This window comes from Bos indicus, chromosome 27 (genome assembly GCF_029378745.1).
Source record: "Bos indicus isolate NIAB-ARS_2022 breed Sahiwal x Tharparkar chromosome 27, NIAB-ARS_B.indTharparkar_mat_pri_1.0, whole genome shotgun sequence".
NCBI classification, from domain to species: domain Eukaryota; kingdom Metazoa; phylum Chordata; class Mammalia; order Artiodactyla; family Bovidae; genus Bos; species Bos indicus.
The window spans coordinates 35,072,710-35,090,713 of record NC_091786.1 but is presented as its reverse complement, the minus strand read 5'-3'; the positions used below and the strand labels follow the sequence as shown (position 1 = coordinate 35,090,713).

Below are 18,004 nucleotides of genomic sequence, written 5' to 3'. Positions count from 1 at the left end.
CCCTCCTCCCTCCTCCCTCCCCATACCCTCCCTCTGGGTCGTCCCAGTGCACTAGCCCCAAGCATCCAGTATCGTGCATCGAACCTGGACTGGCGACTCGTTTCATACATGATATTATACATGTTTCAATTCCATTCTCCCAAATCTTCCCACCCTCTCCCTCTCCCACAGAGTCCATAAGACTGATCTATACATCAGTGTCTCTTTTGCTGTCTCATACACAGGGTTATTGTTAGCATCTTTCTAAATTCCATATATATGCGTTAGTATTCTGTATTGGTGTTTTTCTTTCTGGCTTACTTCACTCTGTATAATAGGTTCCAGTTTCATCCATCTCATTAGAACTGATTCAAATGTATTCTTTTTAATGGCTGAGTAATACTCCATTGTGTATATATACCACAGCTTTCTTATCCATTCATCTGCTGATGGGCATCTAGGTTGCTTCCATGTCCTGGCTATTATAAACAGTGCTGCGATGAACATTGGGGTACACGTGTCTCTTTCCCTTCTGGTTTCCTCAGTGTGTATGCCCAGCAGTGGGATTGCTGGGTCATAAGGCAGTTCTATTTCCAGTTTTTTAAGGAATGAACACTAAAAAATTAATTTCTATGTTAAAAGACATGGTAATGGGTTAATGTCTTATGTGGCACAACCATCACAAACTTTAGGGTTATATTTTCTACTCAAAAGAAATCACTTGCAGCTCTTTTGAACAAAATTTTGCAAGTTAACACATAGTTTCAGAGATTCAGTCCTACTCAATAGTAAGTAGCATGTCAAAAAAGAAGCATAGTTCTTAAGGAAGGTAATTAAGTAATCCTAAAGTGAAACTGCTAGTTAGACAGGGCTCCAGGTGATATTGACTAAAACTCAGCCGTCCTTTTGCTCTGCTTTGGATAGTTCTTCTCAATACATTTATAATCTAAAAAAGAACAGATTTTATAGGAGTCATGTATTTTATAGAAACACTAAACTGTATTATACTGGTTCATGAAATCAGCTTCTGGTTAAGAAAATAGTACAGAAAGCTAAAAAAAAAAAAAAAAAATTAAAAGTTTAAGTGAAATTAAACCAGTCAAATGTCAATACGGAAAAGTTGGATGATAATGTTAGTATCATAAAAATTAGAATGTGATCTATTGGACTGAGTAGAATTTGAAAGAGATGATTTTTAGCGAAATAAAAGACTGGAAAAATGCGAAGAGGCTGGTGTGACATAGCTGCCAAGTAAAGAGGAGACAGAAATATTAGATGACTTTGAAGAGATGGGTAGGCAGCACGAGCAGTCCCTAAGGATACACCTTACCAAAGTATAGGATTTTGTTCTAAAGAGAGGAGTTATGTGGTTTGATTTTTTTTTTTTTTTAATTTAAGGGTCACTCTGACTGCCATGCAGGGAGTGTATTATAGTTGGGCAAGAGGGGAAATAAAGACAGATTACAAAGCAACAGTCCAGGAAGAAATGGTGGTGGATTGCACTAGGGTGGAAAAAGAAAGGTGGGCAGCCAAGAGCTAGATTTCAGAGACAGGGATGAATTCATTCACAGGAGTCATTGGAGAATAATAAAGATTACTGCAAGACTCAATTACAAAATACGTAGTTAAGGTTAACACAGGTCTAGTACAAAGTGAACACTGACTAAATAATATTTAATAACTATATATTATAAAGGGGTTATTATAGGAACTAAAAATTCCATTCTCAATGAAATATAGAAGAATGATATCAATTAATTTTGCTAATACTTTGAAAATCTGAATTGAAACCCCAATTGAAAAACTGTAAAAGGTCGTTCTTTGTTTGTTCTTTTTTCACCTAGAAGTGTGAAATCTTCTAGGTGAAATAAGCTTCTAGGCCAATAAGCATAGAGGAAATGAAAAATATGATTAAAAACGTATCACCTAAAATCTGTCCTTTCTTAAGAATGATGATATATTATCTGTTCCAGAGCACAGATGAAGATGAGAAAGCACTTAATGCAATTTGTGAAGATAACAGACCCTCAGGACTAACCCCTGAAACTCTAACACTACTGTGGTGTATGAATACAAAAATGTAATTCTTAAATAAAATGTTATCAAACTGAATTCACTAGTATAAAAGACCAACCCATGTTTGGCATTACTGTGAGCATATTTTGACATTGGAAAGTTGTTGTTGTCTTTTAGTTGCTAAGATGTATCCAACTCTTTTGCAACCCATGAACTGGAGCCCGTCAAGTTCCTTTGTCTGTGAGATTTCCCAGACAAGAAGACTAGAGTGAGTTATCGTTCCCTCTTCCACTGGATCTTCCCCACCCAGAGACTGAACCCACGTCTCCTGCATTGCAGGTGGATTCTTTATCACTGAGCTGCCAGGGAGGCCCCTGGAAAGTTGTTACGATACGTAAAATCAGAAAAGCCAAGAAAAAGTATAGAAAATGTTTAGAAAGAATATTTTGATAAGTTGTTTGAGGGCATGCCAAAGTTTATGATTCTAACAATGTGCTTAGTCGCTCAGTTGTGTCCGACTCTTTGCCACCCCCTGGATTGTAGCCCACCAGGCTCCTCTGTCCATGGGGATTCTGCAGGCAAGAATACTGGAATGGGTTGCCATTCCCTTCTCCAGGGGATCTTCCCAATCCAGGGATCAAATCTAGGTCTCGCACACTGCAGGTGGATTCTTTACCATCTGAGCTACCAGGGATGCCCCAAAGTAACAGTAAATGGAGGTTAAAATGCCCTCCAAGGTGGAACTTGGCAACGATAAATTTTCTTTCTTTTTTTTTTTTTTTTTTAACTGTTTCTTTTTGTTTGTCTTTTTTTCTGGAGGATGTAAACAGATTTGGGACTAAGGTTCTGTAGCTTTGGACAGCAGCTACTACAGAGAGGGGTTCACCATCTCTGCCTACTTGTCTCCATTTAGAATAAGAGCGCAGGAGTTTCTATGATGAAGATTGGACAAGCATTAAAATTTTTCATTGGTGACAAACTGATTCATCCACCTAGGGGAACTACATCTTTTGTTCTGGTCTCATCCTCTATCAAAATTGTTTTCTAGGCTGGGAGCAGAGAGTTCACATTAATTCACATCTGTAAACTAAGTGTTCTGAAACATTAAAAGTAGTGCAAAAATATGCAGTGGACTGAAACGATAAAAAAAATTCCAGCAAAAAATTGAAGAAATAGCGAATCAGGGGAGGTACATTAATCTGACACTAGAGAGAGTGAATGCCCAGAGGTTAGAATGAAGAATGGGGAAGCATCCTAAGCAAACGTCCTCAAAATTAGCTCACGATTACAAGTTAATTTTAGGAACAAGATAAGCAATTTTTGTGGGAATGACTTGGTTGGTTTGAATTAAACCATCAGAAGTTTCATATATTGGTTGTATTTATAGAGGGAAAATTAACCAAAATGTCTAATGCCATTAAATTGGAATGTTTTATCATGCAAATAGGATTTAATGAAACCATTAAAATTATATTGTTAAGACTGATTAATTTCAGGCAGTTTTATTTTATAGCATTGAGTTAAAAACACACAATGCAGGTTTGGATATGCAATAGAATTACAACTTTGCAGCTTTGCAAACACATAGACACACATATATACACAGACAAATACATAGCCAAACAGACACACCCTTAGATAAATTATCCCCAGATACCTAAGGTATATTGATTTTATGGTAGAGTTATGAATAATCAATTTCCTACTTTTAAGAATCTTCCAATGTGAACTTGATATGAATTTATTAAGTTGGTAACAAAATACTCACATTTAGATTTTTTTCATAAAAAATTTTGTCGCTAATGATGTGCCACTGAATTTTAGTAGTCTCCTAATTTCTAAAGATTAATAATAAAATAAATATTCAATAAAAGGAGTTTGAAGTAAGATTTCAAGCAGAGGATGGTCAATTTATAGTACACATTAACCTGATATTATATATAACTGAAAGAATTTTTTTAATCAATAATGGGGTCTTAAGTTGTGATTACAGAGAAGGCAATGGCACCCCACTCCAGTACTCTTGCCTGGAAAATCCCGTGGATGGAAGAGCCTGGTAGGCTGCAGTCCAAGTGGGCCCCTAAGAGTCGGACACGACTGAGCGACTTCACTTTCACTTTTCACTGTCATGCATTGAAGAAGGAAATGGCAACCCACTCCAGTGTTGTTGCCTGGAGAATCCCAGGGACAGAGGAGCCTGGTGGGCTGCCCTCTATGGGGTCGCACAGAGTCGGATATGACTGAAGTGACTTAGCAGCAGCAGGAAGTTGTGATTAAAAGCAGTTGGGAGACAATTATGGTAATTATATACTATAAAATCAAATTAGGACATAATTTGATAAATATTGACATAATTATGGTATGAAATGTCATAACATATTCCTTCTCAAATTGGTCATGATTTAGAAAATCTATATTATATAGTAGTAACTTATCCTGTTGTTAACAGGACCTGGACCTGGGCCTGGCTTAGTCTTTAGTTTCAGACTGAAATCACAGAGTGTCAGCATAATGAGGGGTTTTCTTAATTTGATCCTCCTCATACATGACATGTTATCCTCACACAAGTAAAGTAGGTAAAAAGAGAGCAAATATGACTTGCTAGTTTTAAAACTAGTAAGAGATTTATCTAGACTTCAAATTCAAATCAATGTGGCTATTATAGTGTTGTCAGTGCTGTGAACCAGAATTTGTAATATTAATCATCTACTGTTTCTCAACTAGAGGAATATATAAAATTGACTTTAAGGAATAATTTTCATGAATCCCAGAGAATAATTTCCCATAGATTCAAAAACCTGAGTTGGAAAAAAGAAGGAAACTAAAATCTTTTTTATGGAAAATGTTTTTTCATTGCACATTATCTCCATGATATAAAACATTTCTTTCTATATCTAGTCAGAGATTAAAACACAATACTAAACATCTCAGCATTTATGCACCCATAGGAGCATATCTTTACTCCTCTTCCATCTCCCCACTCCACAACCCACAGTTTCAGAAACATGATTCTAGATTATCCTTTTAGATTTATACAGGTCAATATTGGAAAAACAAAAAAATCCAATTAAAAAATGACTGGAAGACCTAAACATACATTTTTCCAAAGAAGACATACAGTTGGCCAACAAAAACATGAAAAGATATACATTGTTTATTATGAGAAATGCGAACGACAACTACAATGATGTATCACCTCACACTGTTCAGAATGGCCATCATCAAAAAATCTGCAAAAAATAAATGCTGGAGAGCATGTGGAGAAAAGGGAGCCCTCTTACACTGTTAGTGGGAATGTAAATTGATACTGCCAATATGCAGAACAATATGGAGGTTCCTTAAAAAACTAGGAATAAAACAACTGTATGATCCAGCAATCCCATTACTCAACATATACCCTGAGAAAATCATAATTCAAAAACATATGTACCCCAATGTTCACTGCAGCACTATTTACAATAGCCAGGACATGGAACCAGCCTAGATGTCCATTGACAGATGAATGGATAAAGAAATTGTGGTACATATATACAATGGAATATTACTCAGCCATAAAAAGAAACAAATATGAGTCAGATAAACAGACATGCAAGAATATAGAATCTATTATACAGAGTGAAGTAAGTCAGGAAAACAAATATAGTATATTAAAATGTATGTACGGAATCTAGAAGAATGGTACTGACGAACTTACTTGCAGGGAAGGAATAGAGATACAGATGCAGAGAATGGACTTTGGGACACAGCAGGGGAAGGAGGATGGGAAAAATTGAGAAAGTAAGACTGACATATATATATACTGCTATGTGTAAAATAGATAGCTAGTGGAAGCTGCTGTATAGCACAGGGTGCCCAACCCCGTGTTCTATGATGACCTAGAGGGGTGAGATGGGGGCATGTGAGGGAAGCTCTAAAGGAATGGGACATATATGCATACACACACACACACACACACATATATATACACACATACATACATATATATGTATAATTTGCATTTTTGTACTGCAGAAACTAACACAACATTGCAATGCAATTATATTCCAATACAATATTTATACAGGACAGTTCAGTTCAGTTCAGTTGCTCAGTCATGTCTGACTCTTTGTGACCCCATGAACTGCAGCACGCCAGGCCTCCCTGTCCATTACCAACTCCCAGAGCTTACCCAAACTCATGTTCATTGAGTCGGTGATGCCATCCAACCATTTCATCCTCTGTTGTCCCCTTCTCCTCCTGCCTTCAGTCTTTCCCAACATCAGGGTCTTTTCAAATGAGTCAGCTCTTCTCATCAGGTGGCCAAAGTATTGGAGTTTCAGCTTCAACATCAGTCCTTCCAATGAACACCCAGGACTGATTTCCTTTAGAATGGACTGGTTGGATCTCCTTGCAGTCCAAGGGAATCTCAAGAGTCTTCTCCAACACCACAGTTCAAAAGCATCAATTCTTATGCACTCAGCTTTCTTTATAGTCCAACTCTCATATCCACACATGACTACTGTAAAAACCGTAGCCTTGACTAGACAGACCTTTGTTGACAAAGTAATGTATCTGCTTTTTAATATGCTATCTAGGTTGGTCATAACTTTCCTGCCAAGGAGTAAGCGTCTTTTAATTTCATGGCTGCAATCACCATCTGCAGTGATTTTGGAGCCCCCCCAAAATAAAGTCAACAACTGTTTCCACAGTTTCCCCATCTATTTGCCATGAAGTGATGGGGCTGGATGCCATGACCTTAGTTTTATGAATGTTGAGTTTTAAGCCAACTTTTTCACTCTCCTCTTTCACTTTCATCAAGAGGCTTTTTAGTTCTTCTTCACTTTCTGCCATAAGACTGGTGTCATCTGCGTATCTGAGGTTATTGATATTTCTCCCGGAAATCTTGATTTCCGCTTGTGCTTCATCCAGCTTGACATTTCTCATGATATACTCTGCATATAAGTTAAATGAGCAGGGTGACAATATACAACCTTGACGTACTCTGTTCTCTATTTGGAACCAGTCTGTTGTTCCATGTCCAGTCTGTTGTTCCAACCAGTCTGTTGCTTCCTGACCTGCATACAAGTTTCTCAAGCAGCAGGTCAGGTGGTCTGGTATTCCCATCTCTTTCAGAATTTTCCACAGTTTGTTGTGATCAGCACAGTCAAAGGGTTTGGCATAGTCAATAAAGCAGAAATAGATGATTTTCTGGAACTCTCTTGCTTTTTCGATGATCCAGCAGATGTTGGCAATTTGATCTCTGGTTCCTCTGCCTTTTCTAAAACCAGCTTGAACATCTGGAAGTTCACGGTTCACGTATTGCTGAGGCCTGGCTTGGAGAATTTTGAGCATTACTTTACTAGCGTGTGAGATGAACGCAATTGTGCGGTAGTCTGAGCATTCTTTGGCATTGTCTTTCTTTGGGATTGGAATGAAAACTGACCTTTTCCAGTTCTGCGCCCATTGCTGAGTTTTCCAAATTTGCTGACATTGAGACTGCTTTCCCATATAACTGTGGTTATGTAATTACTGTGCTCACATTTGAAAAACAAGGCTGGACTTTGAGCTCATGTGAGCTAGCTAAGCTGTCTACCCTTTGCTCATGAGGTGTTTTCTCATATTCCAGCTTTTCTCTGATCTTAAAGCTACAATTTTCAGCAGAGCATGTGAATGTTCTTCAGTTTTTTCAGAACATTGAGATCAGAGAGTGGTGAACACAAGTTAATAATATGCTGACAAAACCGGTCAATATTTAACAGTCCCCTTGTACTTCCTTGATCATTTTGTGCTTTGCACCATCACGTTTTATTGCCCTTTACCCTCCTGTCTGGTCAGCTCTGGGGGTCTCAGGGCAAAACAAACCTTTGGGGCTTCCCTGGTGGCTCCTTGGTAAAGAATGCATCTGCCAATGCAGGAGACATGGGTTCAGTTCTTGGTCTGGGAAGATCCCACATGCCGTGACACAGCTAAGCCTGTGCACCACAACTGTTGAGCCTGTGCTCCAGATGCTGTGGACTGCAAGTATGAAGCCTGAGCACCCTAGAGCCTGTGTTCAGGTAGAGAGGCCACCGCAAGGAGAAACCCACTTGCCACAGCTAAAGAAAAGCTCTCACAGCAGTGAAGACCCACTGCAGCCCCCCCCAAAATCAATTGATCAATAATTGTTAAAAAAAAACTAACAAGGCTTTGGTTTCCATCTCCCAGGATCTCCCTTTCTCTAACTGTTCATCTTTCTGCCTCACTTCCTATAGTGAGCCGAATGGCTTGTGTCAACCCTTTTCTCCCCAAAAGACATGTCTGCTTGGAAACTGTGAATGTGACCTTAATTGGAAATGGGTCTCTGCTGATATCATTTAGTTAGTCACCACAAGATAAGAACACCTTGGATTAGCATGGATGTGATGATGTGTGCTAAGTCACTTCAGTCGTGTCTGAGTCTTTTGCGACGATGTGGATGGTAGCCCGCCAGGCTCCTCTGTCCATGAGATTCTCCAGGTGAGAATACTGGAGTGGGCAGACTGCCATGCCCTTCTCCAGGGGATCGTCCCAACCCAGGGGATCAAACCCACGTCTCTTATGTCTCCTGCATTGGCAGGCAGGTTCTTTACCACTAACGCTACCTGGGAAGCCTGGATGTGATGACATGTGTCCTTATAAGAGAAGACAGAGAGAGAGGGAGGAAGATTGCAGAGCAGAGAAGAAGGCCATGTGAAGATGGAGCAGAGAGTGGAGTCCTTCTGCTGGGAGCAAGGACGCCAGGAGCCACAAGAAGATGGAAGAGGCCAAGAAGGATTCTCCCGGAGAGACTTTGCTGGGGCAGGAGTATGCTGCCAACACCCTCATTTCAGACTTCTTCCCTCCAGAAGTCTAAAAAAGTACATTTCTCTTGCTTTAAGCCACCAACATATTTTTGGTAATTTTGACATCAGCCCTAGGAAATTAATTCACTTCCAGAGCCTCATTTTGACTGAGAATAGCAGATATGTAATTTCCATGATGCATGATTTTTTCATCCTTTCTTAGATGACTCAGCTCAGCTCTCCCCGTGTTGTCTTAAGCTTTTCTACAGCTTCGATACCCTGAGGGTGAAAAACTCTGAGCGGATTCATTGTTTCGGATTCCAGTTTCTAGGACCATCTTGGCCTCTTTTTCCCCATTTTTATCCCCATTGTCCAACCACTTCCCCATTGGCTTGCCTCACATTTCTCTTGGTTTCTTAACTTTGGCACGGAAATCCACATCCTGTCCAACCCTCCCCACCCCCAAACTCACCTTTCTTTATTAATCTACACTCAGGGTTCTGAAATCTGATCTCTTTGTGTGTATCTCTGCAATATAGTAGATATAATAATAATAATATATCTATTGGTGATATACCCATTTATATGGCTATGTAGTGTGTAATAAACCATGTATATATATGTAATATAATATTTAATAAATAAAATAAAGCATGGATATGTGTTTGAGCAAGCTTTGGGAGTTGGTGATGGACAGGAAAGCCTGGCGTGCTGCAGTCCATAGTGTCCCAAAGAGTTGGACATGACTGAGCGATTAAACTAAACTAAATATAGCCATCGTTGCCTCAAATCTCATTTGACATGGTCAGGCATATAGCTCAGATACTAGTAAATAATGGTAGTTTTTTCTCAAGGAAATATTAGATTTCTTCCTACCTCTACTTTTCATTAGAAAACTATAGTCTTCTGTGTTAATAATTTTTCTACTCTTCCTTCTAAACAGCTGGAGTCCACTGCTTCTCACAAGTGCTTTGAATTTTTACAGGAGAGTATATGTATATTTATTTTTCTTAAAAGACCTAGGTTTGGTCCCTGGGTCCAGAATATCCCCTGGAGAAGGGCACGACAACCCACTCCAGTACTCTTGCCTGGAGAATCCCATGGACAGAGGAGCCTGGTGGGCTACAGTCCATGGGGTTGCAAAGAGTCAGACACGACTGAAGTGACTTAGTATACACGCAAGCCCTTCTCACTGTTTCTCATAGTTAGGAACACATTTCTTTCCAAAAACAACCTTCAAAAACTCTCATTGCTCATGTGAACCTCCACTGTCTTTTACAGATTCTGTTACTTACAAGTATTGAGCTAGTTAGCCTAGAGGTTCCGATTTAACTACTGGCTAGGGTTCTAGCATCAGTATTTATTTAGGCTCCCCAGCTAATTTTAGCACACAATCCAGCAATCACTGTCAGAACATTGCCTGCACTTAACCTGCTAGGAATACATTTACACGCCATTGCAGAAGACATTTACCAGATGTGTGAAATGCAAATTCCTGAGCCTAACATTTGAGTCCCCTTGGTCTCACCCCAATCTAATCTGCTATCGTCTATCTTGGTCCCTCCTCTCCTGCCCAGCTGATTTGCTCAAATTCTTTAAAGAAAAATTTCTCCCCACCCACCTACCCAAACACATGCACGCACAGATTACATGACTGGCAAGCAATTTTTGTGGCTTTCCTGTGGGACTAAAAGAGACACATTTTCCTCACTGAAATGTTAGACCCTACAGATGTTTGAGAGTTTATACAAACAGAAGGGTAGAGTATGTTAAACCAGGTCAGCCCTTTCCCGCAGAGCCAGAATGATTGCTTATTCATTAGTTTGACTGTGCTTTCTTTTCTTCTTTGTTACTGATAAAAATCAGAACCATTTCTTGTGTTTATTAGCTTTACCTAAAAATGCTATTAAAATCATTGGAACATAATGATCTTTGCTACCGTGGTACATAATTATGCTCACATGCTCTAAGTATTTATGGTAAACAACCAAGCTTGCTGGAAGGGCATCTTTGGTCTGATTGACATAATGGAAGAGCCACCCCATCACTTTCCTAAAAGCAAACAAAGCCCTTAGCAAAACCAGGCTGATATTTCTCGATTTGTGACCTGTTGTGACAACACTGCTATTTATTTGGTGATGAGTGAGGGCTTCTCTTCTGGTCAGCTGAATAACCTGAGACAGATTCTGGTTTCAACACTCTTCCCCTACCTCTTCCCAGAAAGGGAGGTGTTTGGGGGAGAAAACTAAAACTGAAACAAAGACTTGCAATCTTTAAAACTCTGACAAATGACTGTGAGAACAGATCCAGTTTGCCAGGAAATTTCTATCTGAGTTCCAGAATGGAAATTTCTATCTGAGTTCCAGAATGGAAATTTCTTCTAAGGAGTATGCATCAACCAGACCACAGGGCAGATGGGGTCTTGTATTGTCTCAGAAAGTCACAATCACTTGATGTTGTTACTGTTTCCCATCTGGTTTTCTTATTTATAAGAAAGGAAACTGCAAAGAATGGGAACACAATCATGGTGGCCCCACCCAATGTTCACACATAAAATGTTATCAAAAAACCCGAAAACGCTTTTCAGCCAACCCAATAATTTTAATAGTATTTTTCTCAGTTCAGTGTATATATTTAATCCCAATAAGAGAGTGTTGGCCTGTAGATTGGCTCTTTCTTGTGAACTAGAGATGATCTGAATGTGCCTAAATCAAGTTATATACACAAAATGAAATTTTGAATAAGCTCTGGACTGAGGGTCAGGCAAATTGGCTTCTAGCAGTCCACTGGATTTATGAAAGTGCTTCCATGCTCCATAGCAGTCCAGTGGGAGTGGGGCTAGATCTCTTCCAGTGCCTGTGAAAACTGAGGGTCAGGCAATGCTGATGATTCATTGTAGGTCACAAGAGTTAGTAAGCAAAACTTTGGATGACTCAAGTATCTGGTTTGTTCAGGATTTTCCTGGCTTAGCACAGAAAATCCTGCTTCTTGGAATCCCCTTTGGCCTCTAGCAAATGGACATTCTTGGTCACCCTAGTGGCAGGGTCAGAGAACACAGTCCAATGTTTTGGGCCACAACTGTCATCTAACACCCTGGAGTCATTACTGTTAGTGCTCAAGTTTCTTGCAGATCTGTGACTTGATTTCAAAACTAACAGCTCTACAGAGTAGCACTTGGGGATCAGCAAATAGATCCTATCTTCATCTGTATTCCTCTATCACACTCCATAAGAGTTAATTAAATTCTAGGTCAATCATTAATCATGATTAAATCACCAATTAGGTCCGTAGAAGGAAAAATTGGATCTAATAAATGATTGCAGTGATTGTAACATTGGATCTCTAGATTTTTAGCTGAGTAGTCTTGGCCCTAATTTATAACATAGTAGAAAAAAAGAAATAAAGAGTCCTGAGTACTTCTGCTTTTTCCAGTAATATGACTTTGGGCAAACCACTTCTGGTCTTCAGTTTCTAATAACTCTTGCAGTTTTAACATTTTCCATCTCAACCACATTCAAAGATTTAAACAATGTTGAAAAGGAACTGCATTAAGAACAAATAAGAAATAGTTTCAGTTTGTTCTCAAAGGTTTTTTCCTCTTCACGGCAATATCTGTGAATATCTAATCCCTCCTGCTATCCTCAAGGACACCTGAGGTCCACCTGTGTTCTCTTTTCTCTACCACTAGCCAGGCAAGATCAGAGAAGGCAATGGCACCCTACTCCAGTACTCTTGCCTGGAAAATCCCATGGACGGAGGAGCCTGGTGGGCTGCAGTCCATGGGGTCGCTAAGAATAGGACATGACTGAACAACTTCACTTTGACTTTTCACTTTAATGCATTGGAGAAGGAAATGACAACCCACTCCAGTGTTCTTGCCTGGAGAATCCCAGGGACGGGGGAGCCTGCTGGGCTGCATCTATGGGGTCGCTCAGAGTCGGACACGACTGAAGTTACTTAGCAGCAGCAGCAGCAGCCAGGCAAGGTAAACTGAATTTCTTGCCTTAGTGCTTAGTCACTTGGTCATGTCTGATTCTGTGTGACCTTTTAACTGGGGTAGCCCACGAGGCTCCTCTGTCCATGGGACTCTCCAGGCAAGGATACTGGAGGGATAGCCATTCCCTTCTCCAGGGGATCTTCCAGACCCAGGGATCATATAATTGATCTTTATCTAATTCTCTCTCTCTTTTTGATAACTGCACATTTGCTCACAAATCACTGGAATGACTGGAAATCTATTTAAAAAACAAACAAACAAAAACATGACATTCAAACATTTCACTTGCTCTCTTGCTGCTGTAGCTGTCACTTGCCTTTGCTGGTAATCACCCCGTGCCTTATTTGTACTGTTGGTAAAGAATCCGCCTGCAGTGCAGGAGACCCTGGTTCAACCCCTGAGTCAGGAAGACCCACTGGAGAAGGGACAGGCTACCCACTCCACTATTGTTGGGCTTCCCTGGTAGCTCAGCTGGTAAAGAATCCACCTGCAGTGCGGGAGACCTGGGTTTGATCCCTGGGTTGGGAAGATCCCCTAGAGAAGGGAGAGGCTACCCACTCCAGTATTCTGGCTTAGAGAATTCCATGGACTGTACAGTCCATGGGGTCACAGAGTTGGACATGAGTGAGCAACTTGCACTTATTTGTATTATCCATCCCACATCACAGACTTGGCATTTATGCTGCATCTCTCTTAATGACTACATCATTAAACAAACAAACACACAAATCAGCATCTCAAGAAAACTATACTGATTTGCTCTAAGACCCTAGCCTTACCAGAGGATTTGGGAGAAGAAAGCCATAATCTTCAGAAATGTGAAATCTTCCTAAAGTCAAGAACGGTGCTGTCTTCAAATTCTGACTTTGAGGCTCCATAATGTTGTTTGAAGTATCTGTGCCGAGACTGCTGCTGAAGAGACAACTGCTTCAAATATGTCAAAGACACAGGGAGCTTCAGAATAGCATCTCTTCCTCGCAGTTAGTTGTCCGGTTGTCTCAGGAACAGGGGAGAACCTTGTTCTGAGGTTAAATTCCACACTACCACGGGACTTTCTCCGACACAAAGCTGAGTAAACAGTTAAAGACTGCTGGTTAAAACAAACAAGGCAAACAAAACCACGTCACTCACACACACACACAAATTCTTTTCATACATGTGAATATAAGAAGATTGATTTTAAACCCAGAGACAAATCTGTTCTTCTTTAGAAAAAGGGAAATAAACAAGAGTTTTTGTTGATCTCAAACACTCTGACAGAACCTGGTCCATGATGAACTTTGACAACTGGGTCTTGGGCATAAACTATTAAAACCAGAAGTTAGTACTTTCAGACAGACATGTCAGTGATTGACATGAGTAGAGGGGGACAAGGACTCTGTGGGCATATCAGAACCTCTGAAGGGTTCTGTGTGTAGTTTGAACAGCATATTCCAAGATTATAATTACTTTGAGTGACATTAAGAAATACTGTTTAATTTTTTTAAAAACTTCAATGACACTCAGAGAATATATGTTTCATGAAGTTTCATAAACAAGGTAGCAGATATTAACAAATTCAAGAAAAACCTAATGTATCATCTGTTTAACCCTCTATGTTTATTAAACATATTTTGACAATCCACCTCTAAAATGGGTGATTTTACCTATGAACCAGGTACTACCAGATCTACTTTACAGATTAGTAAACTGAAGTACATACATGTAAATAACCCTGTCCACTGCCTCTCCACTAATTATGGACTAAAGCTGAGCTATCTTTATCTCCAAGCTATTTCTCTGTTCACTTGATCAGGCTGCAAGGCTGTCTGTAAAAGGTGCCATGATGGTTTGAATTCACTGAAACAGGGAGCCCAGTAATAAGTTCCAGATGATAGATTTGCACTGTGAAAATTCCAAAGATTCTACGTTTTGGTCCAGTTGGACCCTGAACTTAGGTCACCAGGTTGTCAACAAACTTATTTGGAGGCTGACTTGTACTTAGACATCTTCTCCTTCCTCCCTTTCTCTACGATAAGTCCAAAAGCTGAGAGTAGGAAGTGCTCTGATAATTCATGTAACAATTTCCGGAAGATCCCACGTGCCTCAGAGCTGTTAAGCCCATGAACCACAACTACTGAGCCTGAGTGCTGCAATTACTGAAGCCCGCATACCTTGCTGCTGCTGCTGTTGCTGCTTCGCTTCAGTCGTGTCCGACTCTGTGCGACCCCATAGACCGCAGGCCACCAGGCTCCCCCGTCCCCGGGATTCTCCAGGCAAGAACACTGGAGTGGGTTGCCATTTCCTTCTCCAATGCATGAAAGTGAAAAGTCAAAGTGAAGTCGCTCAGTCGTGTCCGACTCCCAGCGACCCCATGGACTGCAGCCCACCAGGCTCCTCCATCCATGGGATTTTCCAGACAAGAATACTGGAGTGGGGTGCCATTGCTTCTCTGCCGAATACCTTACAGCTTGGCAATAAGAGAAGCATCTGCAATGAGAAGCCTGCGCACCACAGCAAAAAGTAGGTCCTGCTGGCAGCAATTAGAGAAAGCCCGCAAGCAGAAATGAAGACCCAGCACAGCTAAAAAAAAAAAAAAAAAAAAATTAGATGAATAAATAAATTAAGTAATTTTTAGAAACTATTTTACTTCCCTGGTGGCTCAGACGGTAAAAGCATCTGCCCACATGTGGAAGACCCAGGTTCTATCCCTGGGTCAGGAAGAAACCCTGGAGAAGGGAATGGCAACCCACTCCAGTACTCTTGCCTGGAAAATCCCACGGATGGAGGAGCCTGGTAGGCTATGGAGTCACCGAGAGTTGGACACCGCTGAGTGACTTCACTTTCCTTTCCTTTAAAACTATCTACTTTCCTGGTGGCTCAGACCGTAAAGTGTCTGTCTACAATAAGGGAGACCTGGGTTCGATTCCTGGGTTGGGAAGATCCCCTGGAGAAGGAAATAGCAATCCACTCCAGGACTATTGCCTGGAAAATCCCATGGACAGAGGAGCCTGGTAGGCTACAGTCTATGGGGTCACAAAGAGAAGGACACGACTGAGCGACTTCACTCACTCACTCACTCACTCACTTCCTCTTAGACCAATATCCATCCAGTTTTGAAGATCAGTTTCTTATGCCTCCTAAATGCAATTTATCAAATTGTATATGTTGAATCATCTTCTTGCTCTTTCGTTCAATCTCAGATTAAAAAGAAGGAACAGGTTTTTGTTTGTTTGTTTTTTATGCTGGTCTAGCTATTTTTCATCCATTCTCTCTGTATTCTCATAAGAATTTATTGTAACATTATTAAAGCTTGGCATCAAAATGCCCAAAGTGAAAAGAACATTATAGACTACATAATCTAATTCAAACTCTCAGGAAACATAAGATATCCTGAGGTTGGTGAGAGGGAAGTGACTTAGCAAATGTCATTCTGGTGGGGCTGCCATCAGAATTGGTCTAGAATTTGGACTTGCTGCCTCTCAGCCCAGAATTTTCCACTCTTCCCAATCACCAGGACTCCCTGAGTGGGAATTTCTATCTCATCTCTTATTAGCTTATGTGGCTATTCTAACAAGTGGCTTAAAATTCTAAGCTTCTGTTTCTACATCTGCAGGAAATAGTAGTGTTAATCTCAGTGGGTAAATGAGGAACATTAACTGAAGCCCTTATCAGATGGGTAACAGTAAATGCTATTTTCTTCATGTTCTCCCCCCTTTCTAGAAATCCATTTTTAATACGATATTTTTTGTAGCTTTCTTCCCTCTCTTCCTGACTGGATCTTTTCTTTTTTAGTTGCTGACTTCTTTTCCCACTTCAGACCAAGGTGTATAGATATTTGCAGTATTACTGTCAGCACTTCCCCACCTCAGTATTCTTATGAATTTCCACCTGATCTTAACCATGAGTTCTATGTGCATGTACTCCAGTCTGCATGTTCAGTCTTGACCGTTCTTACTTCCAAGGTCTAGGCCCATGCAACCTGTAGGTCACTGAACATCTCAGGTTCTGCCGCAAAATCATTAAGAACTCCTCACTGTAAGTCAAAGTTCAAATGCCCTTGGCCTGGCGTTCAAGGATGTCCTTCACCTGACCTCTAAATACCCTCTAGCTGTGCAAAATTCTACTATCACCTTGAACCTCTTTTACGTCATGTTTCAAGCATCATGGCAAACCTGGTTTGACAGCTACTAACATCCAAACATTGTATTTATCTAATCTTTTCTATCAGATTGTAAGTTCCTTGACCAAGCCATATTTAACCTAACTTTGTATTTTCCTTTAGCAGCAAGCCCAGTGTCTAGAGTTCAATAAATGTTTATGAAATGAATTCTCTCTCCTGGCATCTCATTTTTGGATTTGGTGTCTTGATGCCAAGTAGAAGTTTGTGCTGTTCTGTAACTCCACTGTACTCCCAGACCAGAGGTGTACTCTGAAGCAGGGAACACAGTGACCTCATGAAGATTTGTTTAACATGTTTCTTATTTACCAAGAGGAAACTGTGTTCAAGAACTTCCTTTCCTAATAGTTAGGCTTGTCATTTCAGAGTCCTGGGTTCTATAATCAGCTTTTGGGTGAATTATTATAATTTCAGTATACAACAAAGTTTCCCCTTTTCTTAAACTGGGTGTTAGGGTCTTTTGGAAATGCACCAAGAAATATTCAGAAAAAGAAGAAGAGCATTCACAATGGAAGTATTTAGGATATCATTTACTTGTTTTCCGGTACAATTTCAGTTATACTTAGTTTTAGTTTCAAGTTGATTAAGTCCAAAACCTGAGTTATCAAACTCCATCAGCCCAAACAGCAGTACACTGAGGTTATTCTGTACAGCTCATTAATTACTTCTTTGTTCATAAATTCAATGGAATTTCCTAGTCCTTTCTGATTAACAATTCAAGTGTATCACATTTTGCTTTACTAATTTTTTTAAAACTCTCTTCTCCTTTTGAACTTTCCTATGAAATGCTTGCTCCTTGGGAAAAAAGCTATGACCAACCTAGATAGCATATTAAAAAGCAGAAGCATTACTTTACCAACAAAGGTCCATCTAGTCAAAGTTATGGTTTTTCCAGTAGTCATGTATGGATGTGAGAGTTGGACTATAAAGAAAGCTGAGCACTGAAGAATTGATCTTTTGAACTGTGGTGTTAGAGAAGACTCTTGAGAGTCCCTTGGACTGCAAGGAGGTCAAACCAGTCTATCCTAAAGGAAATCAGTCCTGAATATTCACTGGAAAGACTGATGCTGAAAC

General features: G+C 40.1%; 1 protein-coding gene across 4 annotated transcripts in view; it reads right to left on the bottom strand.

Annotated features, from left to right (window-relative positions):
* The window catches only part of IDO2 (indoleamine 2,3-dioxygenase 2), a 66,173-nt gene extending 52,336 nt beyond the window's left edge, over positions 1-13,837 (bottom strand). For 2 of the 4 annotated variants that reach the window (XM_070781468.1, XM_019953603.2), the window contains exon 1: positions 13,551-13,836. Coding sequence is in view for 3 of the 4 variants with exons in the window: in XM_019953603.2 (XP_019809162.2) it covers positions 13,551-13,649 (99 nt within the window). In the remaining variant the exon portion in view is untranslated. Of the gene's footprint in view, positions 1-13,550 lie in introns of all 4 variants that reach the window. The other 2 variants (XM_019953601.2, XM_019953600.2) reach the window with 2 other exon arrangements.
* Positions 13,838-18,004: the final 4,167 nt, after the last annotated feature.